The sequence below is a fragment of the Octopus sinensis genome, linkage group LG4, assembly GCF_006345805.1.
Source record: "Octopus sinensis linkage group LG4, ASM634580v1, whole genome shotgun sequence".
NCBI lineage: Eukaryota > Metazoa > Mollusca > Cephalopoda > Octopoda > Octopodidae > Octopus > Octopus sinensis.
Window position 1 is genome coordinate 106446822 of NC_043000.1, and position 26466 is coordinate 106473287.

The following is a 26466-nucleotide window of genomic DNA, read 5'->3' on the forward strand; positions in this document are numbered from 1 at the left end:
TACTCTGAATAAACAATCACTGGCAAAATTTTGAAGTTACTGTCGATCTTTATTCAGTCAATGTTTGTTGTTTTTGTGAATTTAAAAACTATATTTTTAACATATACATACATACACACATATATTTGTGTATATATGTGTATACTTATATATATATATATATATATATATATATACAAGGTGTTGCTGAAAAAATGCTGGCTTTGAGGGTGTTGTGAAAGGCCTGGTTGGAGGCCCAACATAAGTTCTTTTACAGGCCTTAGAAAAACTGAAGGACCATTGCAATAAGTGTATGAACCTGAGAGGAGAATATCTTGAAGAAAATCACAATTAACACATCCTCCTGTGTTTCCTTTTACCCAAAGCCAAGAACTTTACAACACTCACTCATACATATATATATATATATATATATATATATAAACCAAAATGTAGAATTTTGTTCTAAATTAGAAACAGTTCCAGCCAAATATTTAATTAAACTGTTTTTGTAGAAAAGAGATTTGTTTGCCTAGAAATAACTAGTTATATTTAATTTTGTATATATTCTTTGCTTTAGCTTTGGATTTATCTATTTTAGTAGTTTACAAATCAAATGGTTTGTTGCCAGTACCGCACATAGATATATGTATATATATATATATATATATATATATATATATATATATATATATATATATATATATACATGTATGTTTATAATCATAGGTTTGCTCTCTCAAATCACTCTTAGGAATAAATAACAACAAACATAGCTCACCCCTATAACTAAGAAAAAGTTCAACAAGTTCAGATGAATCCTCTCCCCACTGCAGCTCCCTGTAATTTTAATTATTATCTAACATATTTTACTATTGTGTTTTTTTACAAATTAGCTGGGTAATGGGGGATCTGTTTTAATAATTGACTTTCCCTCTACACTTTGGTTGAAATCCTGACATTGCCAATGTAATTGCCTATTAACCTACTTCATGCATATAATGGATATTGCTTAATAATAGGACAACTGTTTCTCTACATATGACAAGGAAAATGGATTGGTTACACTTTGCTTGCATTGGAAATGTGTAGAAGAAACTAGTGATCAAGTTCATTTTGTAGCCATGTGGTTTTGAGTTCTGTCCCACTGCGAGGTACCTTGTGAGCGAATTTGGCAAGTGAAAACTGTGTGGAAGCCTGTCATATTTGTGTATATAGTATGTGTGTGTGTGTCTTTGCATTTGTCCCCCACTATCACATGTCAACTGGTGTCAGTTTGTTTATGCCTGTCAGTTGTTTGGCAAAAGAGACCACTAGAATAAGTACTGGAGTCAATTCATTTGATAGACAGTGCCCCAGCATGGCCACAGTCTAATGACTGAAACAAGTAAAGGATAAAAGATATATATTGATAAAAACCACCTCAAGAAGTATTAACATAATTTGTAAATAAGATGAATTTGTGTGCCTTGTGTAGGTATTGACTAAACAGTAGAATGCTTCTGTTCAAGTTACATAATCTTATATTATGAATTTTATGAAAAATATTTTTATTTTTTAACTAGCAGTATCGCCCGGCATTGGTCGGGTTTGTAAGGGAAATAACTATATAAGCATTTTTAGAGAGTTACTTCCCTTATAGATGCCAATTCGGGCTTTCTTAGCCATTTCTGTTTTGGTGTCTTCAAGCCATGAAGTCGTTGTTCTAAAAGAACGCTGGTCTCCTTCACAACGCTTTACGACGTTGATTTCCTTACACTCCCTTCCCCACAGCTTCACGAGGGAAGAAGGGGGAGAAGCAAACAGGTGCAGGTGTGACCATGGACGCCAACTCCACCGCCATCGACACACGAAAAATTATGCATTAAAATGGAATAAAAAATGATGTTAAATTATTTTTAAAATCGTAGACTCATCGTAGACGCGCGCTAATACTCAGATGGGCTCGATATAGTTAGTTAGTTAGTTAGTTAATTTGGCTCAAAAGCAAATAGCAAGGCCATGTAGGGGGACATGGAGTTAAGTACAGGGTGGTGTTCATGTAAAGAGTTCAGGCCACTTGAGGTCCAGGGAGGCTTTGAACAAAGCGGTCGTCGGCATCTTCACCATCTCGTCTGGCAGCTTGTTCCACGGATCCGCAACCCGGACGGAGAAAGCTCCTCTCCTTCGATTGAGATGAAATCGTCGCAGGTAGAGCTTTTCGGAATGACCCCACAGCCGACGCTCCGGAGCAGGAGTGAAGAACAGCTCTTTCGAGAGGTTACACTTCCCGCTTATGATGTTGTGGGCGAGAATGAGATCACCACGGCGGCGGCGTTTTTCAAGAGAATAAAGGTCGAGCGTCCTCAGCCTTTCTTCGTAGGACAAATTTTTGAGACCATGAACCATGCGGGTAGCCAGCCTCTGGACTCTTTCGAGGTGCTGTATGTCTTTGAGGAGATAAGGAGAAGAGGCTTGAATCCCATACTCCAATATGGGTCTCACCAGCGTGACATAGAGTGGCAGGAATATGGCTGCTGTGAGCATTCCGAATGACCGTCGAATCAAAAACAGAATTCCGCGCGCTTTGTTGGCAGCATGGACGCACTGGGCCGAAGGCGAAAAGGAGGAATCCACCAAGATACCCAGGTCCTTTACCTGATCGGTCCTCTCCAGCAGCAGACGACCTGCTGTTTTAGTCACTTGGCTAGTAAACCTGTGACTGAAAGGCTATCAATTTTGTGTTTCTATTGTATCTTTGCTGCTCATTTCACACTAACCTTGTCCTCCCAACTAAATAAAATAAATGAAACCATAGAACCAGAGAAAACTAGCACTGATCTACATTGGCAGATGAGAAACTCAAATGATTCATTAAGTGGAATAAGTCTGTCATGCATCCTAGTTGAATGTCACTGTTAACTAATTTGCTTGTCCCTAGCTTGTGGTTCTGTGTTCAGCACTTTCCATGTTATATTTTGACAGACAGCTGTTTGTATCTAAGGTGAGCATGCACTTACATGTATTTACTGTGATAGCAGTTGGTAATAGCAGTGGATTCAAGGAAGCATTTTACTGTGGTTTTGTAGTTAGGTGTTTGTGGAACTGTTAACTTTGAAGTAGGAGGGAGAGGCTGTTTTTGTCAGCCATGTAGATTGAGAAAAGTAGAGTTATAGGGCCATGCCTTATATTGCAATACATTGGTTGAAGCAAAGTTTGAAGTAATGATCATGTGGCCAATAGTCCAGCAACTTTATTGAAAGACTAATGAGTAGTTAAGATGATTGACACCTCTCACTTGCAGTGTTTTTTTCTTCATATTCTTGCCAAAGATTCTATTTTTTTTTTGCCTACAAGATCCCCAATTAGAATAAGGGGAAGCCTGGAGATATTTAAGATTGTTTGTTTTTGTTTTGCTTTGCTGATTAACTCCAGGCTAGCTTTGCTTGAGTAAACATGCATGATCAAAGACATTTCTGTCACCATCATTCCAGTCCTTTTTCTGACAATTCATTTGGAACCATATCCAATGTATCTTTTTATTTTTAAAAACCAATAGTTCATTTAACAGGAAGAAATACATCACAAGAGAGAATCAAATTTTTATGACATGTTGGAACTAAAAACAGTTCTTTAAATAAATTTTGCTGTGATGATACAAAATATCATAAACTGTCCATTGTTGTTGTAATAAAAAGGAAGCTTTTGGATCACCTTTAACTGTCACCAAACTTTGGCATGTTGGAAATAAGAATTAAATTCCATCAAATCACACTTCATGGCTTCAAGGCTTCAAAAAAGAACACATTGGATAATGTAGTCTTAGATACCCTCCTCCCACTCTAAAGCTGGAATATTTTTTATCATAAGGTTTGGTCATTCAAGATTGACCTTGGACTAAATAGCAAACAACAGCAATAACAACCAACCTGAAAGTGGGTGAAAAGCATGACAATTGTTGATTTTGGTGAAATTCTACTGATTATTATCTAACTGTTAATTAAAGCTAATGGTGAATCAAGTCCGTGAAGTTGCCTTGATGTGGTTGTTGTACCTGCTAGAAATGTAGCCAAATCAACCTAGTGTCTTAAAAAAAAAAGGAAGGGTACATTTTATTTTATAGTCCTAGGTACACTGGTTAAACAAAAGATGATATAGTCATAACTGAAATGTCTTTATTTATAGGTTTTCACCATCAACGCTAACTTCGAGGTAAACAATAGCAGCACAAATGGTGTGTATGTGCGTGTGTGTTTGTGTGTGTGTGTGTGTGTTGATGTTCTCAATGACTATAGTATGTTGTTTTTAGTAGGATTATAAGGTTTGTGACTGCTAAACTTATCGTTTGAAACAAATATTTTTCAATATTAACATAAGTTGGCAGAATCAGTTATAGTGTTAAACACAAAGTCTTGTGGTATTTAGTTGGGACTATTTATTTGAGTTCAAATCCTACTGAGGTTAACTTAGCCTCTTTTTCTTTTTAGAGTAAATAAAATAAAGTACCTATCAAGTATTGGGTGTTGATTTAATTGATTATATTCATTCTAAACATTTGAGACCTTGCATCAATGCTAGAAATTAATATTGACATTAACACTCTTGCAGTTGCTACCCATCCACCCTTTTCTTCTGTCTTTAGGGCCACCCTGACATCACATCACCACTTCTTTATCTCTCTTTCCATCTTCACTCCAATTGTTTCTATCCACACTTGTATGTTGTGAGTTACTATGCATTGCCCCTACCACAAGAAACCTGTTCCAGCTCCTTTTATACTTTAAATTCTCATTACTTAGCCTAAAGCTGCCACCTTCTCTACTATAGTCCCTTTCAGTTGAAGGGGGTCTTGGTCTTGCGAGCTACATGGTGATCCATTACACTAGTGCCACAAAAGAAAAAGGGACCCAGTGGTTGTCATAAGGAAATACACGACATTGGAGCATGATACAGTCCTGTGACCCATCAGATCCTGTCAAACTATCCAACTTGTCCCAGCATGGAAGACGGACATTAAAAAATGTGACAGTGTTGATGATGATACTGTGCTTCAATCTCCAATTGCTGTTGTATATCTTATTCCTGGACGTTTACATGATACTATGTTAGGTTAGATCTAAAATACTAATTTCCAAATTCAAAAATATATAAATGTGCGTAGTTTAAATCCAGTTGGGTACTCATTTTAGAAACTCAGAAACTCACTTGAAAGTTCCTAGTATGGATCCTGTTCTAGTGCTATGTACATAAGCAGGAATAAAACCGATTGAAATGTAGCTTAGATTAAAATTTAAAAAATGTTTAATCTCTAGAGATAAAGCTGACAGTCTAAAAAATCATAATCTCTCTGGCAAACTCGCATTGTATCCCTGCTTAAATTTTTGTAATTTAGATATTAGCAGTGTTGATTTGTTTTGCAATGTCTTATAGGTGCTGGTGATGATGCTTCTAGTTGTGCTGTGATGCTTGAGGTCTTACGTTCTTTGTCCCAGAGGAGCACACCTTTGCGGCATAGTATAATCTTCCTTTTTAACAGCGCTGAAGAGAATATGTTGCAGGTATGTTTGAATCTGTTGTCTTTGAATTACTATTTTCTTTTGTAGTGGCCTTGTACAGGCATGACTGTGTGTTTAAGAATTTTGCTTTGCAACCATGTAGTTTTGGGTTCAATTCCACTGCATAGCATCTTGGACAAGTATTTTGCACTATTATAGCCTTGGGTCAACCAATGCCTTGTGAATGAATTTGGTAGATGAAAGCTGTGTGGAAGCCCATCGTATGTGTGTGTGTGTGTGTGTGTGTGTTAACCACTGTTGATTTGTTTATGTTCCTGTTACTTAGTGCTTCAACAAAAAGGACCAGTAGAAGGAGTACCAAGTTTGAGAAAAACAAAATAATAATTACTGGGATTGATTTGTTCAACTAAATCCTTTGTGGTGGTACCCCTTTATGGGGTACCACCTCAAAGGATTTTTAATCACTGGACATACTGTCCAGTGATTAAAACAAGCAAAATATAAAAGAAAGATAAAAGATGTAGATGTGTAAACAACCTCTTGAATTCCAGCAGATTTTAAGCATCACTATGCATAGTTCTGGTGTCATGATGCTGAACAAATAACAAAGTTTCGCCTAGATGCTGGTCTATTGAAGGTAGTAGTCCCATATGATCTAATGTTGAATGAATAAAACATTATGAGACACTTCAGTGGATTTGAACTCACAATCTTTTGAATTGCTATTTAATATCCTATCCACTTGGTCATCTTGCTTTTTCTTTTCTCTGTAGGATTTTGTTGTTGATGGGACTGCTCAAGTCAGCCATAATCCACTAGACCTATGACCAAAGATTTTCCAGCAGTGGGTATCCTGTATTTTAACAGACACAGGATATCTAGAACTACATTATCCAATATATACTTCTTTTTTTAAGATGGTGGGTTGTGGTTTAGTGGGAATTTGACTGTTATTTCTAGCAAGTTGGGTGCCCATGCAGAGGTTCCCTTCTTGGCTTGATTGCTATTATTATCGTTTATAATATTAATGTCAGTGATAAATTCTTGGGTGTAGGCAGTAGAGTCTGTTTATACTTTAAAATCTTCTGTACTTGCTATATTCATCTGTATTTAGTTTGAAACAAATATTTGAAATTTTTTATTCATTTGGTGGTGTTTAATTCATGATAACTAAGTGTACACTTCTTTGTTGATTTTGTTGATGAATATTCAGTTGTTCTATCAACTGAACTATCTGCTCATTGAATTAGCAGGTAAGTGGCTGAGTATTCCACTGATATGTCTACCTTTAATGAAATTCTCAGGTAGAATCAGCATGACAAAGTATGTGACATGGTTGGACATCTGAATCAAGGCACCATCCACCCAACAGGCTTCAGCTCAGTCTGTCTGTTTGTCCAATTCATAAGGTTTAGTTTTGTTAAAGACCACAAAAAGGTACTTTTCCAAGATGGAAATTGAACCAGGGAGCTAGTAATTGAGAAATGAACTTTGTTATCATCTGAATATGCTGTATCCATAATTTATCATAAGACCTCATCTCTACACAGTTTCTGTCCACCAAATTCACTTGAATCATTGGTTGGCCCAAGGCTATAGATGAAGACACTTGCCCAAGGTATCATGTTTTTGGGAATGAACCTGAAATCATGTGGTTGTTAAATGTGCTTCTTAACCACATTGCCATACCTGTGTCTAGCCATGCCTGTTACAAAATTTTAGTAAAGGGTATTGTTTTATATAATCATGACATTATGTCTGTCATTCAGAGAGTCAGAAAGAGCTGCATGTGGTTCAAATGCAGTGCCAATTTGAGTTATCCATGTCAACTCTAGGTGGACAATTTAGTTTGATAACAATAGAAAGCAAATTTCTCTCAGATCATATCTTACTATTGTGAGAACATTGTCATACTTAGACATACTTAGATGGAAAAATGAGAGAATGATTGTAGCTGTAATGCTTTTGATTATAAGTCTGCTTGAACAGGGCTGACCTGTGGTTGAACACTAGTAACTCTGTTGCATGTCACATGACACCACATCAAAATACTTCACACTCTTGACATATATCTGTATGAGGTCAACGAAAGCTAGGAAACTGCTCCTTCATCTACAAGTGTTGGTTGTCAATGTACTATCATTGGAATTTGTTGAGTTTTTTCTTCTTCTATTTTAAAAAAATTATATATTTAAGGCTAGCCATGGATTCATCACGCAGCATCGATGGGCAGAAACAATCCGTGCCTTTGTCAACCTGGATGCAGCTGGAGCTGGTGGATGGGAGATAGTATTTCAAGCTGGTATGGTATTTTAATTTTTATTATTATTATTATTGTTATTGTTGCTGTTGCTGCTGCTGTTGTTTAGGCAGTGAGCTGGCAGAATTGTTAGCATGCTGGACAAAGTGCTTAGCTGGGTGTTTTGACTATCTGAGTTCAAATGTTCAAATTACACCAAGGTTGACTTTGCCTTTAATCTTTTCAGGGTTGATAAATTAAGTACCAGTGAAATACTGGTTGCTGTAATCGACTATTCCTCTCCCCACAAAATTTCAGGCCTGTGCCTATAGTAGAAGGGATTATAATAATAATGATGATAATAATAATAATAATAATAATAATATAATAATAATAATAATAATAATAATTATTATTATTATTATTATTATTAAGCCTTTCCCTCGGATAACATCAGTGGCATGGAGAGGGGAGGCTGGTCTGCATGGGCGACTCCTGGTCTTCCATAAACAACCTTGCTTGGAGTTGTGCTTGAGAGGGTAACTTTCAGGTGCAATCCCATGGTCAGTCATAACTAAAAGGGGTCTCAGCATTATTATTATTATTGTTGTTGTTGTTGTTATTGTTGCTGCTGCTGTTGTTGTTGTTGAAGCAGTGAACTGACAGAGTTGTTAGCATGCTGGACAAAATATTGAGCAGTATTTCATCTGTCTTTATGTTCTGTGTTCAAATTCTGCCAAGGTTGAGTTTGCCTTTCATTCTTTTGGGGCTGATAAAGTAAGTACCAGTCAAGTATTGAGGTTGATACAATTGACATATCCTACTCCTGAAATTGCTGGCTTTGTGCCAAAATTTGAAACCATTATTATTATTGTTGTTATTTATGTAACGGATTGTCAGAATCATTAGGGTATTGGAAAACATTTCTTGCAGTATTTGTTCTGGTTCTTTACATTCTGAGGTCAGATTTGCAATTTATCCTTCTGAAAATAAAGTATCACCAGTCAAGAGTACTGAGTTGATGGTATCACGTAACATTCTTGCCTCAGATTTACTGGCCTCATTGATATCATCTGGTGACATAATATATCCTTCCTGTTACCAATCTTTACCTGTTTCCAAGTAAGGTGATATTCTCCATAACTAGACATGTTTTGAGAAAAGATTGAAGTTGAAGGACACTACTTGTATGATACTGACATCTGTTTACTTCATATGAAGTCAAGACAAGGTGATAGTAATACACTGACACACACACACACGCGCACATGCACACACATACATGTACACACATATACATAATTTATATATATATATATATATATATATATATATATATATATATATATATATATATATAACTGATTGGCTTCTTTCTACTCATAAGGCTTTGGTTGGCTGAGAGGTATAATAGAAGACATTTGGCAAGTTACCTTGCATTGGGGCTGAAACCAAGACCATGTGGCTGGCAAATAAACTTCTTACCATACAGCCACTAGCCTATATGGAGTTTGATTCTGATGTCTTTGCCTTACAGAACTTTCCTTGAGTGACTTTTATGAAACCATTATCATCAATTAATAAATTTGAAGACTAAACAAACAAAGAGTATTTAATGTGTTACTGGTAATAAATGTTATTACTAGTGCTTATAATGTATAAGTGGTTTTACCAACTATAACTGAAATAAGAAAAGGTTTTTCTGTTGGACTTGAGATGCAAATAAAATGATGAATGGCAGCACAAGCCTAACTATATATGAACTTTTGTATCACATTGTAACCTGTATGAATTAAGTCATATAGTAAATCAAATGACTCAAGGATACAGAAACAAGAAATATTTCCAATAAAATAAATCTTTCCAACGAAGCAACAATAAATTAAATTATTAGCAAGAACTAAGTTTATACAAAATTTCTGACCAAAGGCTTGAGAGAGAACATTGTTCACACATGAAGGCAAGATTGTGTGTGACAACAAACAGCTTACCTTTTATCTTTTACTTGTTTCAGTCATTGGACTGTGGTTGTACTGGGGCACCATGTTGAAGGGCTTTTGTTGAACAGACCAACCCTGTACTTATTTCTTAAATCCGGTACTTATTCTACAGGTATCTTTTGCCAAACTGCTAAGGTGTGGGAACATAAACAAACCAATAGGGGTTGTCAAGCTGTGGGTGGATGAAGGAAACAAAGAAGCACAAAGCTGCACATGTGTGTGTGTGTGAGAGAGAGAGAGAGAGGGAGGGAGGGAGGGGGTACTGAAAAGTTCCTGGTGTTAAGGGTATCATGAAAGGCCTGGCTGGAGGCCCAACCTGAGTTCCTTTACAGGGTTTAGAAAAACTGAAGGACCACTGCAATAAGTGTGTAAATCTAAGAGGAGAATATGTTGAATGAAATCACAATTAACTGATCCTCCTGTATTTTTTTACTCAATGTCAGGAACTTTTCAGTACCCCCTCATATATATATATATATATAAGTAATATAAATGTCTTAAATTCAGTGGCGGTGTTAATGAAGATGTTATACGTTAATTTAATGTGTTAAACTTATCTTTATTAATGTATATCAAATTAAACAAGATATATACAAGATTTACACAGATATAAGAATTAGAACCTGTGATCCGCCTGTGGACTCTTTTCTTAGGAAATTTTTGCCTGCTGCACCAAAAAGTTTCCTCACCCCTGTTCTACTGGGGCAAGGGTGAGTGGGCTGAGATTACCTATGTACCTAAAACTATGAGTGAAAGCATGATACATGTTGCTAAGCCATGCTCAGTCACAGGTGACAGCAGCTTGTACAATCTTAGGTATGTAAAAGGACAGGTTGGTAATGACAAGAAGTGTTTGCTGAATCAGCGTTGACTTGTGACTAAATAACAATGACAACCATGACAACTCTAACATGTTAAATAAAAAGAATCATTAGTTGCTATCTTTATAATAGTTAAAATATTGTTATGCACAAATGCACACATGCTCGCACACGATATATGATATATATATATATGTATATGATATATATTTTTTTCAGGTCCGCAGCACCCTTGGTTAATTCAAGCATATGCAAAATCAGTAAAATATCCCTTTGCTTCAATCCTGGGGCAAGAAATCTTTCAAGGTGGATTTGTTCCATCTGATACAGATTATCAAATTTTTCAAAAATTTGGAAACATTCCAGGTGAGTTTGTAATATGTTGCCTAATGACTGTGTAGATGTGTTTCTGTATGAGTGGGAGGGGGATAAAAGAAAGATACAGTTAGACAGTGACAGAGAGAGGGAGTGAGAGAGAAAGAGAGAGAGAGAGAGAGAAATGAGAGATTTAGAAAGAAAGTGAAAGACCTGCACAAACGAAAAGATTGAGCGGGAAAATAGGAGAGAATAAGATGTAAAGACAGACTGACAGAGAGAGGGGGGAGCAAGAGAGAGAGAGAGAGAGAGAGAGAAATTAGGACAGCTGAGGTAAGGGAAGAAAGAGGACAGAGATTGGGACAGAGTAAGAGGCATAAAGTCATACATGCTGAATTTGTTTATGTATTTATGTTTCTGTGGTTCATAGATATTTTTAAAAATGAATTAGCAGCAAAACACAGTTATTATAACAATCAATCTTGTAAAGCTCCTTGTTATATGTTACCTTTGAAAATTAGATTCTATAAATAAACAAGTAAAACTTCAGGTGTTACACATCAGTTGAATCAACTGCTATTGTATACCAATAAAAGATATGATACTCTGAAGTAGTTGTAGAAACCTGTTTCCTAAGTTCTGCTAAGTTTGAAGAAACAGAAACTTCACTTACCTTTTGTATTTTTTGCTCTTTTTAGCCTAGAGTGGGTATTTAACTATTTGAATGGTTTTTATTCTGAAATAGGGAACTACGCTTAGCTGAACACACTGATCTGTGTAACATCATCACCACTGCCAGGTCTTCCAATGTTTCTTGTAGGGGTTCTCTCTGTTGTAAGCATTTGGACTGGAGCCCAGTTCTCTCCTTGTTTCTGTTTGTCCTCTTGACATTGACCTGCTGATGTTCAAGCTGGGCATAGCCCACATTAATCTCAACAGTTTTGGAACAGAGCCTAAAGACCTTGTGTGTTGTCACTTCTCCCTTGACTAACATATAAAATGAAGTAATCTATTATTAGCAGAGAACTTCAAAGTATACAGGTGTGTGTGAACAGACGTAAGGAGCCTCCACTATATCAACTCTACACTTCTGGTAAAGACGTATGTTGTTGACTTTGTTTGGTAATGAGGATTATATGTAAGAGTTTGTAATAGAAAGAAATCAATTTTTCTGTTACTATATTCATCATTCTCAAAATCAAAACACTGATAATGTAAAACAGTACAAATCTGAGAAGGTAGCGGGAGTCAAGAAATTCCATGACTTGTGAGTCTGCATATTAATAACTGCACTGTTAATGTTAGGTCATTTGAAAAATAGCCAAAGATGGCCTAAAATAATTTAAAAACTCTTGTTTTAAAAATATGTGTTTTATGATGAGCTTTTCGTCATCATCATCATTTAGCATCTGTTTTGCATGCTAGCGTGGGTGAGATAGTTAGACTAGTAAGTCAGAGAGCTGCACCAGGCTCCAGTCTGTTTTGGCTTGGTGTCTAATGGCTGGATGCCTTTCCTAATGCCAACAACTCCACAGTGTACTGGGTGCTTTTCATATGTCACTGACACGAGTGCCTTTTATGTGTTACCAGTACGGGTGCCTCTTTTGTGTCACTGGCATTGGTACCTTTTATGTGTCAATGGCACAAGTACTTTTTATGAAATATAATGTTTTGTGGCAGTGAAATATAAATGGTGTAAAAATAAAAATGTTTAAAGTGACTGAACTGAAAGAAAACATGAGCTTCAGAGAGACAGTTTGCATACTGATGAGTTTAAGGTGAAATAATATAATAATTTATGTTGTGTTTGGGGAGAGTCATATTGTCTTAATGCCTTATTATCTAACACACTCACCAGTTCAATTTCCACCCATTTATTATATTTTTTCTTACAAAATTTTCGTTGCTTTTACATCTTTGTCAATGGATGTTCCATTGACATCCATTGAGAAGGTTGCAAAAGCAACAAAAATTTTGGAAGAAAATATATAAATAATAAATGAGTTGTTGTGTAGCTCAAAGTCATTGAGCAGATCTATTCAGTTACACCATTCCTTCACCTATCTATGAACCCATACTGCACACTGGCCCTCTATGTTTAATACTCATCTTACCAAAATTTCAGCCAAATCTCTTTTAAATTGTATACAACTATTTTTAAAATGCACGAAAATTTTGGTTAAAGTATTCTTGAATATAATATACCAGAGAAGATGGAAAAGTCATTGTTTAAATGCGAGTTGAAATTTGAAGGTTTGACTCACAGAAATATTTCTTTCATGTGCAGATGTCATCAGAATATAATAAAATACTATGAGTATATCAGAGTGAGATTATATTGTTGTGAAGACAGAGGATCCATAGTTAGTAAATTGAAATGACTTGAGTTTTGTCTGATGAATGATTGAAGATTGAGAATTATCAAAGGTGCTATTGCTGGTAATGATTATCTGCTTGTGTAAAACAGTTGTAATGGTTATGTATATTAGTCCCAGTTTAGCTCTAATTAAGGAGATTTATCGTCAAAAGTGTTCTGGTCATGAACATTCAGTTTTTTATTCATATATAGTGTATCAAAGCCCACATCATGCAATGTATCTTTATTTTTAAACTAATAGGGTGTGATTTGGCTGCTATTTTTGGCAGATGAAATAACCCTATATCTAACTGTTTCACTTGAAGAAATGTCATATTTTCTTTGTCTCCCCTTCTTATACACATCCCCGTATTCTATCTAAGAAATCTACTACAAATGTGATATTTCATTAATTTATTTGTTTCACACTTTGCTTTCCTTTGCGTGTCTGTTTGAGAATAAATAATATTGCATTATATACATATTTACAACTTTTCTCTCAGGTTTGGACATAGCCTATGTTACCAATGGTTACGTCTACCATACCAAGAATGACCGGACAGAATTCATTCAACCTGGTTGCATACAGAGAGGTGGTGAGTGTGTATATATTTAATGACCCTCTCCAAATCCTCAATATGCCCATCTATCTTTCTCTTTCATGTTATTTTTCCTTCGTACCTTCTGTTCATACTTCCCTTTATAATGTGAGTTAGCTCTGGAACTCCCTAAGTAACCCACCTTATTAACCTTAGTACTCTGTCTTTCTTTTTTTTTTTTTACTAACACCTAATACAAATTCCTACCCTATTCTTGTTCTGTTCATCTCCCTTCCTTAATAGCGTCTACTTTGTTACTCTCTCCATTACCACATTCTCACAACTATCAAGCTATTTCTCTCTTCATACTTAATCTTCTCTTGTCGCTTCACCTGGAATCATTGCACCTCTCTCTTTATTGTTTCCCTTCAGTCATAGGGGCCTCATCCAGGTCCTCAGTTTTGCAATTTGCAAGGTGATCTCACTAGTACTGATTCTATGAAAAAAGCACAGTGTTTTGTCACAGGAAGAGAATCCAACTCTAGAAACAATGTCAAAACAGCAGTTGGAGGATGATGCAGTCCTTCAGCTTGTCAGATCCTGTTGAACAATCTAACCCATGCCGACATGGAAAAGGGATATTAAATTATAATGATGATGATGATGATTATTATATATATATATGATAATAATTATATTTCTGGCGTTAGGAAGGGCATCCAGCTGTAGAAACATTGCCAGATAAGACTGGAGCCTGGTGCAGCCTTCTGGCTTCCCAGATCCCCGGTCGAACCGTCCAACCCATGCTAGCATGGAGAACGGACGTTAAACGATGATGATGATGATGATGATATATATATATAGGCACAGGAGTGGCTGTGTAGTAAGTAGCTTGCTTACGAACCACATGGTTCCGGGTTCAGTCTCACCGCGTGGCATCATGGACAAGTGTTTTTTACTATAACCTCGGGTCGACCAAAGCCTTGTGAGTGGATTTGGTAGACGGAAACTGAAAGAAGCCCATCGTATATATGTATATATATGTGTGTGTATATTTGTGTGTCTGTGTTCATCCCCCTAGCATTGCTTGACAACCAATGTTGGTCTGTTTACGTCCCTGTCACTTAGCGGTTCGGCAAAAGAGACTGATAGAATAAGTACAAGGCTTCCAAAGAATAAGTCCTGGGGTCGATTTGCTTGACCAAAGGCGGTGCTCCAGCATGGCCTCAGTCAAGTGACTGAAACAAGTAAAAGAGTAAAAGATATATATATCATTTCAGCTAACGGTTTTTTTAAAATATCATATTGTGTAAAATCAAAGAAAACCTTAAAACAAAATAAATATTAGTTTAAAACATACATGCCACATAGGCGCAGTAGCTTGCTAACCAACCACATGGTTCCGGGTTCAGTCCCACTGTGTGGCATCTTGGGCAAGTGTCTTCTGCTATATCCTCGGGCCGACCAAAGCCTTGTGAGTGGATTTGGTAGACGGAAACTGAAAGAAGCCTGTCGTATATATGTATGTATATATATATATATATATATAATATATATATGTATGTGTGTGTATATGTTTGTGTGTCTGTGTTTGTCCCTCTAGCATTGCTTGACAACCGATGCTGGTGTGTTTACATCCCCATCACTTAGTGGTTCGGCAAAAGAGACCGATAGAATAAGTACTGGGCTTACAAAGAATAAGTCCTGGGGTCGATTTGCTCGACTAAAGGCGGTGCTCCAGCATGGCCGCAGTCAAATGACTGAAACAAGTAAAAGAGTATGCCCAGAATAAATTAATTAATGTTAAATATATTTAACCCTAACGTAACTCCTTCGTCCAATCCACCTGTTTGACAAGATCTCATCAAGGAAGGATCTAACATTGTGATGGTAGTGGGGGTGAGGTTTCCATCTTGCTGAAAATAAAACTCCTCATCTTCAAAGTCTTCTCTAATGCTTGGTATGACAGACTGTTGCAGCAAGTTCAAGTAAATGGGACCAGTCACAGTAGCATCAAAAAAGAATTGTCCAATTAATGCTCTTGATGATAAGCCACACCACACTGTAACTCCTGGTAAATTAACATGTTCCACCGTAACATGCGGATTCTCAGGTCCCCAGTAGGTGCAATTGTGATGGTTAATTGAACCATTCAATTTGAATGTGGCCTCATCACTCCACACAATCTTTGTTGGAAAGTGTGCATCTTCTACACATCGTGCCATGTACCACTCTCAATACTGCACTCTTCGGTCTGGATCATCATCATTAGTAGCATGGACTAATCTTGGAATGTAGCTTTTCCATTGACAACACTTCAAAATGCGTTGGACAGATGATTTTGAAATACCTACCTCATGACTCACTTGCTGCACAGATTTTCTTGGACTTTGGTGATACGCTTCCAGCACTCCTTCTTGCTTTGTGGGGGTTGCCGATGTTCATGGTCTTCTCGAATGTTACTCATGGACATTCTGAACAGTTGCATCAGCTTCAAACTCCTCTCTAATTTGAGTGATGGTAAGTTACATTGGTGGATCTGTTTGAAGCACCCTCCTAAACTGTCTTTGCACTTCAAATGCATTTTCACACTTCCAGTAGCATTTTAGAATGAATTTCCTTTGTTCAAAGCTTAGTCTGACTGCCATCATTAATTCCAATGGGTTTCATCTTGAAAGAAAAAAATCATCAATTGAGTTATCAGCTGCTAAAATGCGTATACATTTTTTTGGGACACCCTATATATATATATATATATATATATATATATATATCCCCCTCTATCATACTTTAGCCTCAATACTTGGCATAAAGCCACCTCACCATCTACTACAACCCCACTCAGTTAAGAAGGTCTCCTTTTTCTTGTCTTACAAGTTTCTTGGCAACCTTGCTAAGACAGGTGTTGCAAAAAACACACATATATATATTTTTTGAGCCAGAATGTAGAGAACCAGAGATGGTTGGATACCTTTCCTAATGTGAGTCACTTTACAGACTGAACCGGATGCTTTTTTTGCAACACCACTATTAACGAGGTTGCTTAGTAACTTGCAAGACAGGAAAAAGGAGCTCTTCTTAACTGAGTGGGATTGTAGTAGATGGGGAGGTGGCTTTATGGTATGATAGAGGGATAGGCATAAGTGACTTGCTATAGAATATAAATGTACATATTTATTGATCGTTATGTGTACATGGTATGTAGTTATGAGCTACTTCTAGTTTCATACATTAGAAACTCATAAAATGATATTTATGTACCTTAAACAATATTTCAAATGTACATTAAACGATATTTATCTCTCACCAGCAGGAGTACTTTTTTGTTGATCTTACCTAAACAGGAAAGGAAACTAATATATATATATATATATATCAAAACAAAGAGGAATTGTTAAGGGATTAATAATTCAGGTGAAATACTTCCTAAGCTCTCTACAGATAAAATTACACCAGGCTAACAAAAAGTCTTGTGATCACTTTTATACTCTATGTAATTCAAAAATCGATTGATAAAATTGAATCATGAATGCATCCTGATGCATATCTAAAACAGCTGTAAGGCTATAATTAATAAATGTATATAACTTTGTTTTTTTTTTTACATTATTTACATTTAATGGATATTTGTCCTCATCTTGTTTGTTGTTAACACAACGTTTCGGCTGATACATCCTCCAGCTTTCATCAGGTGTCTTGGGGAAATTTCGAACCTGGGTTGAGCCTGGTGCAGCCTCTGGCTCACCAGTCCTCAGTCAAACCGTCCAACCCATGCCAGCATGGAAAGTGGACATAAAACGATGATCTGCGACGATTTCATCTCAATCGAAGGAGAGGAGCTTTCTCCGTCCGGGTTGCGGATCCGTGGAACAAGCTGCCAGACGAGATGGTAAAGATGCCGACGACCGCTTTGTTCAAAGCCTCCCTGGACCTCAAGTGGCCTGAACTCTTTACATGAACACCACCCTGTACTTAACTCCATGTCTCCCTACATGGCCTTGCTATTTGCTTTTGAGCCAAATTAACTAACTAACACATATATATATATATCATTGCTATTATGTTAAACTGTCACATGTCCAAATTTGGCCAAATGCTTTGGTGTTACAAGAAGTTTTGTTGGTCTCTTGCTCAACTGCGCCCCACACATAATAATCAAGGGTGTTGCTGTCTGAGGAGTTATGTGGCCAGATGTTAGGAGTGATCGCAAAAATTGTCTGACAGCCATGACTGGGTTCTCCTGCTTGTGTGGCATGGTGCAGAATCCTGTTGCCAAAACATAGGGTCTTTCAGCAGCCACCCTCTTGACCCAGGGCAGCACTACCTCCTCCAGGCATTTGGTGTAGGCCTCTGTGTTGAGTCTGAGGCCATGTGGGAAGATGAACAGAGGCATAATGTTGCCATCACTAGTGATCACTCCAAACACTATGATGTTGATTGGATGTTTGATTTTTATCATTTTTGGTACATGTCCTCAGATTGACACCTAAACACTCTGAAATGTTTGTATTGGAGCTTCCGGCACAAATGCCAAGCAGTACAGCATGTTGTTTCAAAATTTCTGGCAGAGTGAATTGTGTCCTGGTGTTGTTTTTCTCACAGATGTTCCCAACTAACCCTACAATACTGTGTAGTCAACAGAATCAGAAACAAACAATGCACATGTGTGAAATTGAAAATATTAAATGGCGACAATTTACCCATTGCGCCCTGTATACACATACACACATGTATAAACATACATATACTTATATACATACATACACACATACACACACATATATATATATATATATATATATATCATCATCATCATCATCATCATCATTTAATATCTATTGTCCATACTGGCATGGATTGGACGTTTTGACTGGAGCTGGTAAACTGGAAGGCTGCACCAGACTCCAGTCTCATTTGGCATAGTTTTCTATGGCTGGATGCCTTTCCTAATGCCAACCACTCTGAGAGTGCAATGGGTGCTTTTACATGCCACCAGCATGGGTGCTATTTGCGTGACTCCCGTATCTGCTACAACTATGGTTTTGCTCATCTTGATCGGTCTTCTTCTCAAGCATGACATAATGCCAGAGGTCTCAGTCATTGCCCTTGTGAGGCCCAGTGCTCGAAAAGAACTCAGCCACTTTGCCTCTGTGAGGCCCAACACTTGAAAGGTGCTCTTCATGTGCCACTGGCATGGGTACCAGTTACGTGACAGCAGCATTGGCCATTGTAAATATATCCAAATATTTCTTATTTATACACTTTATCTATAAATTAAATCATCATCATCATTTAATATCTACTTTTCCATGCTTGCATGGGTCAAATGGAGTTTATATGAGGCAGATTTTCTACAACCTGATGTCCTTCCTTTTGCCAACCCTCACCTACTTTTAAGTCAATATTTTCCCATGGCCAGACACATTCTTGCAGAATACTGGAAATGAATGACGCTGCTTATATGACAGTGACACTCATTTACAACTATCACTTGATGTTAAGACAAGGAAACACAACCACACTCACTCACTTACTCACACACACACACACACACATTTGTATGTCTACAAAGTATCCTCAGTCTCCTGTGAAAGGACAAGGTGCCTCATACCAAAATGCTACAGAATTGAGGTCTGTATCCTTTATCGTCTTCTCTATTGAGTTGGACATGTCATTCGAATGCTGAGTAACCAGCTCCCAAAGCTGGTCCTGTTCAGCAAGATTGAGGCTAGAAATAGGCTGCATGGAGGTCCAAGACTTCGTTTTCATGACCATCTTGAGCAGTTTCTTGTTTTATGTGGCGTCCGTCCCACTCGGTTGGAGTCTGGCTGTTAATCAGAAGGCATGAAGGTCTGTATGTGATGCTGGAGACTGCATGAAGAGACAAAGAGATGTTGTCATCAACCTCCCTGTGGTTGTTGTTTGGGGTCATTTTCAGTGCCCTCAATGCTACAGGATCTGCCTGTCTCATCTTAGTCTTGTCAGCCACATCTGTTCCCATGAGAAACAATGTGCTGGATGCAGAAGAGGATGAATGTCTTGGATTAATGCTGTCATTAGTTTTGATTGGCAAAATGAAGTAAAAATACATGTATATATGTGTGTGTGTGTGCATATATGTATATATGTATGTGTGTATGTATATATATATATGTATATGTGAATGTGTGTGTGTGTGTAAGCTAAGATATTCTCACCATTTCTGTTGTTATTTTCAAGGTGAAAATTTGAAAAACCTGTTGGAAACAATAGCCTCCACACCAAAACTAGCTGACCCAGGTGCTGATCGTCATGGCAACATGGTATTTTATGATGTGCTGGGTTTTTATATGTTTGTTTACCCTAAACGAATAGCAGCAATCTTGAACATTGTCATTGTAGTGTGCAGTCTGTTACTTATTGCTAAAAGTTATCTTTTTTATGGCAACAGTTCTAAAGGTGAGTGTTTTTCTTTTTCTTTCCAGAAATTTATTTTGTTTCAAATTATTTTGTTGCTTTTGTTATTGTTATTATTATCTCCACCTTAGTGAAGACGGAGGTATTGTTTTCAGTTGTGTTTGTTTGTTTGTTTGTGGACAAGATATCTCAAGAATCGCTGGATGGATTCAGATGAAACTTTCGGGAATGTTTGGTCTTGCGACTGGCACGGTCAAATTAAATATTGAGATTGATCCGGTACTGGACAAGGATTCTGGATTATTTTTCCGATTTTTTTTTTTTACTTTACATGTATATATAAAGTTTCACATAGTTCTCTTGTACATGCACACACATACACATATATACTCACACATTTTCAGCATTGAACATTACCATCCCATTTCCATTGTATACACACACACACACACACACACACACACACACACACATGCAAACATACATCTCTTTTACACACACATATACTCACACTTCAAACACTGTTTACCGGCTTTTTCACTCGTTTCCTTGTTATTCATCTATCACTCCTTCCTTTCTCATTCATATGGTGCTCTCTTTGTCACTTTATTTCATCTTTCTCATTGTCATTACTTTCTCTCACTCCCTCTCAGCCATGGCTATTACTCTCACTACTTCCCCTTCACTGTATTAGTATTTCATCTCCTCTCCTTTCACCTCTCAGTGTCTTTTAAAAGACACTTGGGTGAATGTCTTATACTATAGCTCTCAGCAAATCAAAGTCTTGTGAATTGAGTGCATTTAGTAGGCGGAAACTGAAAGAAGGCCATTGTATATGAATGTATGTGTGTGTGTGATTATATATAAACTAGCACTATGACCCGGCAACGCTGGGTCATACTGCTAGTGCATGCATATACAGCTGCGTGTGTGCGCACATACACGCAAGTACTGTCCAAACCTCCGACCAATCACATACAGCTAGCTGGCATTCAATTGGCATATCAAGTTTTGGGCATTTTGATTGGGTTTTGGATAGAAAATTCACAAAAAAGTCACTTCTATTGATTTTTTAATGGCTTTGCGGGGTGACTGGAGAAATGCAAAGATGTGCACGACCACCCTTGGACAGTTTTGAGTGACAATAGAAAGTGCGAGCCCTCTAACTGAAAAATTGTGGATTTGTATAAAGGACACACTCACACAGACATTTTGCCGTTTATATATATAGATGTTTGTGTGTGTGTGTGTGTGTATATGTATGTAAGTGTGTGTTTGTGTGTGAGTTGGTGTTTCCTTGTCTTGTCATCAAGTTGTTGTAAGTAAGCATCATCATCATACAAGCGGTGTCTTTCATATCCAAACTTCTGTGAAAACATGTCCAGCCATGGGAGGAAGTATTACCTTTCTTGGAAACAGGTAAAGATTTGCAACAGGAAGGGCACCTGGCTGTAGAAAATCTGCCTCAACAAATTCTGTCTGAACCATGCATGCATGGAAAAGTAGATTTCAAAAGTGGTGATGGTGACAGTGAAACGTAACTCACTTTGTCATCACTTGAAACACATCCTTTCTTTTTTTTTTACTTTTCTTTATTTTTACTTTTTTTAGGTAAATCATCACGGAAGTCTTTGTTACAGTTATTTGTGGCAGTTTTGGCACTATTTGTTATGTGGATCTCTATAGTGGCCACCATGCTGGCATCTGCTTTCGTGCTTGACAGATCTGATCATGCTATGTCTTGGTACAACCATTCCACCAACATCATCTGGGTGTTTGTTATTCCGGCTTTAACGGTGGCACTGTTTGTATTGATTTGTACAAAGCACTTTCTCTATAAAGTAAGCAAAGTTATTCTACTATATTCTTTTATGTAATTATTGATTTATTTATTTTATTTGTTTTTGTATATCTTTTGTATTGATGTGTCAATGTATCTTTGTGTTAGTGTCCTCAAGGCTCTGCAGTAAAGATGGCTCTATTAGAATTGCTGAATTTATAATTGAATTCAAGGTTATTGTTATTATCATTTTTAAGGCTGCAGCTGGCAGAATCATCAGCATGCTGGGCAAAATGCTTGGTGGCATTTCGTCTGACTTTATGTTCTGAGTTCAGATGCCATCGGGTTCGATTTTACCTTTTATCCTTTTGAGGATGAAAGGTAAAATAAAATAAAGTACCAGTTGAGCACTGGCATTGATGTATTTGATTTTCCCCCCTCTCTGGAACTTGCTGGTCTTGTGCCAATATCTAAAACCAATAATATGATAATAATAGTGGTAGTGATATCACTTAATGTTTAAAAGGAAGGCAGAAAGTTAGCAGAATTATTAGCACACCAGGCAAAATGCTTAGCATTGTCTGTCTTTATGTTCTGTGTTCAAGTTCTGCTGTAGTTGACTCTGTCATCCTTTTGAAGTCAATAAAATAAGTACCAGTTGAGTACTGGTGTTGATGTAATCAACTTGGCCCTTGTCCTGAAATTACTAGCCTTTTGCCAAAATTTGAAATCATCATCATCATCATTATTATTATTATTATTATTATTATTAAGGTGGCACGCTAGCAGAATAGTTAGCATGCTGGACGAAATGCTTAGCAGTATTTCACCTGTCACTATGTTCTGAGTTCAAATTCCGCTGAGATCGACTTTGCCTTTTATCCTTTTGGGGGAAATAAATTAAATACCAGTAAAACACTGAGGTTGATGTAAGGCAATGATTTAGTAGGATCATTTGCATATTGGACAAAATGCTTGGCAGCATTTCTTTTGGCTCTTTATATTTTGAGCTCAAATCTTGCCAAGGTCAGCTTTGCCTGTCATCTCTTTGGAGATCAATAAAATAAAGTACCAGTCAAGTACTGGGGTTAATATAATCAGCCTCCCCTCATCAATACTGGCTTTGTGCCTATAGAAAGAATTACTATCTTATTATTAATAAGTGGTTGGCGTTAGGAAGAACATCTAGCCATAGAAACCATGCCACAACAGACAGTTGGTATCTGGACAGCTCCCTGCTAGCCAGCTCCATGTCAAATCATCCAACCCATGCTAGCATGGAAAGCAGATGTTAAGTGATGATAATGATGATTATTAATAGGTGCAGGTATAGCTCTATGATTAAGAAGTATGGCTTTGCGTTGCACCCTACAGTGTGACACCTTTGGTAAGCATCTTCAGCTATTTCTCCAGGCTAACCAAAGCCTTTATCATTGTCATCACCATCATATCTTGTCTGTTTTCCATGCTAGCATGGGTTGGACAGTTTGACCAAAGCTGACAAGCAGGAGAGCTATACCAGGTTCCAGTCTGATTTGACTTGGTTTCTACTGCTGTATGTCCTTCCATTTTACAGATTGTTCTGAGTGCTTTTTACATGGCACCTGCATGGTTGCTTTTACGTGGCACTGGTATGAGAGCTTTTTATGTAAATATAATTGTACACAAAGGATTTATATATATGTGTGTGTCTATCTCATTGTCTTGACATTGTGTGAGAGTTCTAAAAAGTATCACCTCATACAAGTTGTATCATTCGTTTCTGGTCTTTTCATTCTTGGAAACTGGTGAGAGTTGGTGACACAGAGGGCATTGAGCTATAGGAAATCTGCCTCAGTGAATTCTGTCTGAACCAAAAAAGCATGGAAAAGTGAACATGAAAATGATAATAATTATTATTGTTGTTATTTACAATAGTAATGATTTCTAACATTTGCATGAGGCCAGAAATATTTTTGGAAGCAACACTGTTGGTTAAATGGATCCCAGTACTTGACTGGTACTCTATTTTATTGATACCTGCTTTCTTCTTAAGCATGATAGATGAAGTTAACCATGGTGGTATTGGAAAACAACTTTGCCTTTCATCCTCTAAAATAAACTATCAGCCTCAGTCAAATACTGGAGTCAATATGATCACACTGAGCTCATGTTCTGACAATGAGGACATATTACCTTGCTTGGAAGCAGGTGAGAGTTAGTGATAGCAAGGGTATTTGGCCATAGAAAATCTCCATCAATAAATTTGTTCTGATCCATGCAAGCATGGAAAAGTGGACATTAAAATGATGATGATGGTAATGAATTCCCTTCTGTTCTTCATGTTAAGACTTTCTGATTAGCACCGACAAATATATTTCACTTTCTCAATCTCTCTCTCTCTCCCAGAATGAAAACCTCTTCACCTTGGAAAAGTTATACTATGATGCCAATGTTGTGGTATGGTCCAGTCTATTGGCATTACTTACCTACTACAATGTTGGTTCAGCTTATCTTCTCTCAGCTTGGTTGCTGTTCTCACTTCTTTTTAGACTGTTCAGACCCTGCATCAAAGGTGAGTCACCCTAATTTCTTATCAAATTAATGCTTTAAACTTCTTCAATATTTCCCCATACATTTTTGAGCTAAAAACCATTTATTAAAATCAGACACTGTTACACTTTGATAAAGTCATATTAGTTGTTTATTACAGGCACTGTTTAATTTTCTTGTTTATTCTTTGATAATGTACCTCTAACTTTTTCACTAATACTTCAATACTTCCTTGGTAAATTACTGAGTGGATGTGTTTAATGATGGTGACCAATACTAATGGTTTGAAGTTGTCAGGAGGTTGTCAAAGAAGTGTGTATGTGTGTGTGTGGGGGGGGGGGTCATTCTTAAATGCATGCATACATATGAGCAGTTGGATGGCAAAATCATTAGAATGGTGGGCAAAATCCTGTGTGGTATTTGATTCTATCTTCTTGTTTTAAGTTCAGATCCTATCCAAGTTGTCTTTGCCTTTCATCCTTCTGAAGTTGAGAAAATAAGTACTTGTCTAACAGTATGAGGGTAAATATATATTTAGTTAACTCAGTTCATGAAGGCAGTGCCCTAGTGAGGCCCCAGTCCAGCAATTAAAACTAGTAAAATTAAAAATAAAAAGAATACACAAATGAGGTTAAGTTGATAAACTACTGACTATACAATCATGAGATTAATGCCAGCTATAAACACTGTGAGGTAAAGGTTAAGTACATAAGTTCATTTCCTTAGTTCTGCCTTGCTGAAAGATTAATGTGACATCACACCATGCCACACTGATACACTGTAACACACTATACCATATCCCATCATATCACATTATACTATATCACTCTTTATCACACTTGATAATACCAGACCACTTCCCACCACACTACGTACACTGCTTTATATCACATCACATGTTATGCACCATAAATCATCAAAAGTATCCTCATCTGACTACTCAGCTAGCTTGAAATAGTATTGAAATTTCCCTCACATCTCACATTACAGTATTATAAAAAGGTGTAACATGCATTGAATAATATAATCCATGATAAACTGTCTGAAAAATAAATGGGGTACTCATGGCTGGTACACTTTTTTTTTTACATGTCTGCTTGATGAAGGCTGACTTGGGAGCTAACAATGCAACATAGGTCACACCATACTACATTACTGTGAAACCTAACACTTGTGTGTTATTGAATTCTGTATAATTGATTTGTAAATTAACCTGATTAAAGGGCTGTTTTCACTATTTTTTCTATACTGTTTATTGTTAAGAGGAATAAAAGAATTTTCATTTTATTTCATGTGAGCATTCAAAAGTAATTTTTAATGAGAAAAAATAATCTTTGACAAAAGAAATATATCCAACATAGTGTTTAATTTAACAAAACAGTGTTAATTAATCATGAAACATTAATTTATGATGAAACATCTTTAATTAATAATGAAACATGTTTAATTATCAAGGAAATAATCATCAAAGAAACAGTGTTTTATTAACAACAAAATGTAAAGCTTAATTAACAATGAAGCATGTTTAATTAATGATGAAATATAACTTTTAATTAGCAATGAACATAATGTTTAATTAATAGTAAAACATCGATTTATTAATGTTTTGCTTTTGACATTAATTTTTGATAAAATATAATGTTTAATTTACAGTGACCCACATTGTTTGACGACAATGAAGCGTAACATCTAATTAATGAGGAAACATAAATAATGACAAAATGTAATGTTTAATTAAGGAGAAAACAATAATGCCAATAAAAAAAGTATAGCTACACCATGTAACTATAATAGTAATGGTATGTGACCCTTATGAGTTTTTGTGGTAGCAATGAGAACTAGTGTACATCTAGATGTATCTTGAGTATATCCAGAATGTCTGTTTGACGGTATTTGATCCTTCTCAAGATGTATATTCTCACATTAGGAGTTTGACTTAGCACTTGCAAGTTAATGGAGCACTTGTTAATTTCATGCAGTTTCTGTTGCTCACAAGGTTGATCAGCACCATACC

The 26466-nt window shown here is 36.7% G+C and overlaps 1 protein-coding gene across 1 annotated transcript in view; it reads left to right on the plus strand.

Moving 5' to 3' along the window:
• The window catches only part of LOC115210286 (endoplasmic reticulum metallopeptidase 1), an 85959-nt gene that overhangs the window by 30413 nt on the left and 29080 nt on the right, over positions 1-26466 (plus strand). Inside the window, exons 2-8 of the mRNA XM_029778789.2 lie at positions 5389-5516; positions 7671-7776; positions 10754-10900; positions 13709-13801; positions 19964-20182; positions 21752-21981; positions 24309-24474. Coding sequence (XP_029634649.1) covers positions 5389-5516; positions 7671-7776; positions 10754-10900; positions 13709-13801; positions 19964-20182; positions 21752-21981; positions 24309-24474 — 1089 coding nt within the window. The remainder of the gene's footprint in view (positions 1-5388; positions 5517-7670; positions 7777-10753; positions 10901-13708; positions 13802-19963; positions 20183-21751; positions 21982-24308; positions 24475-26466) is intronic.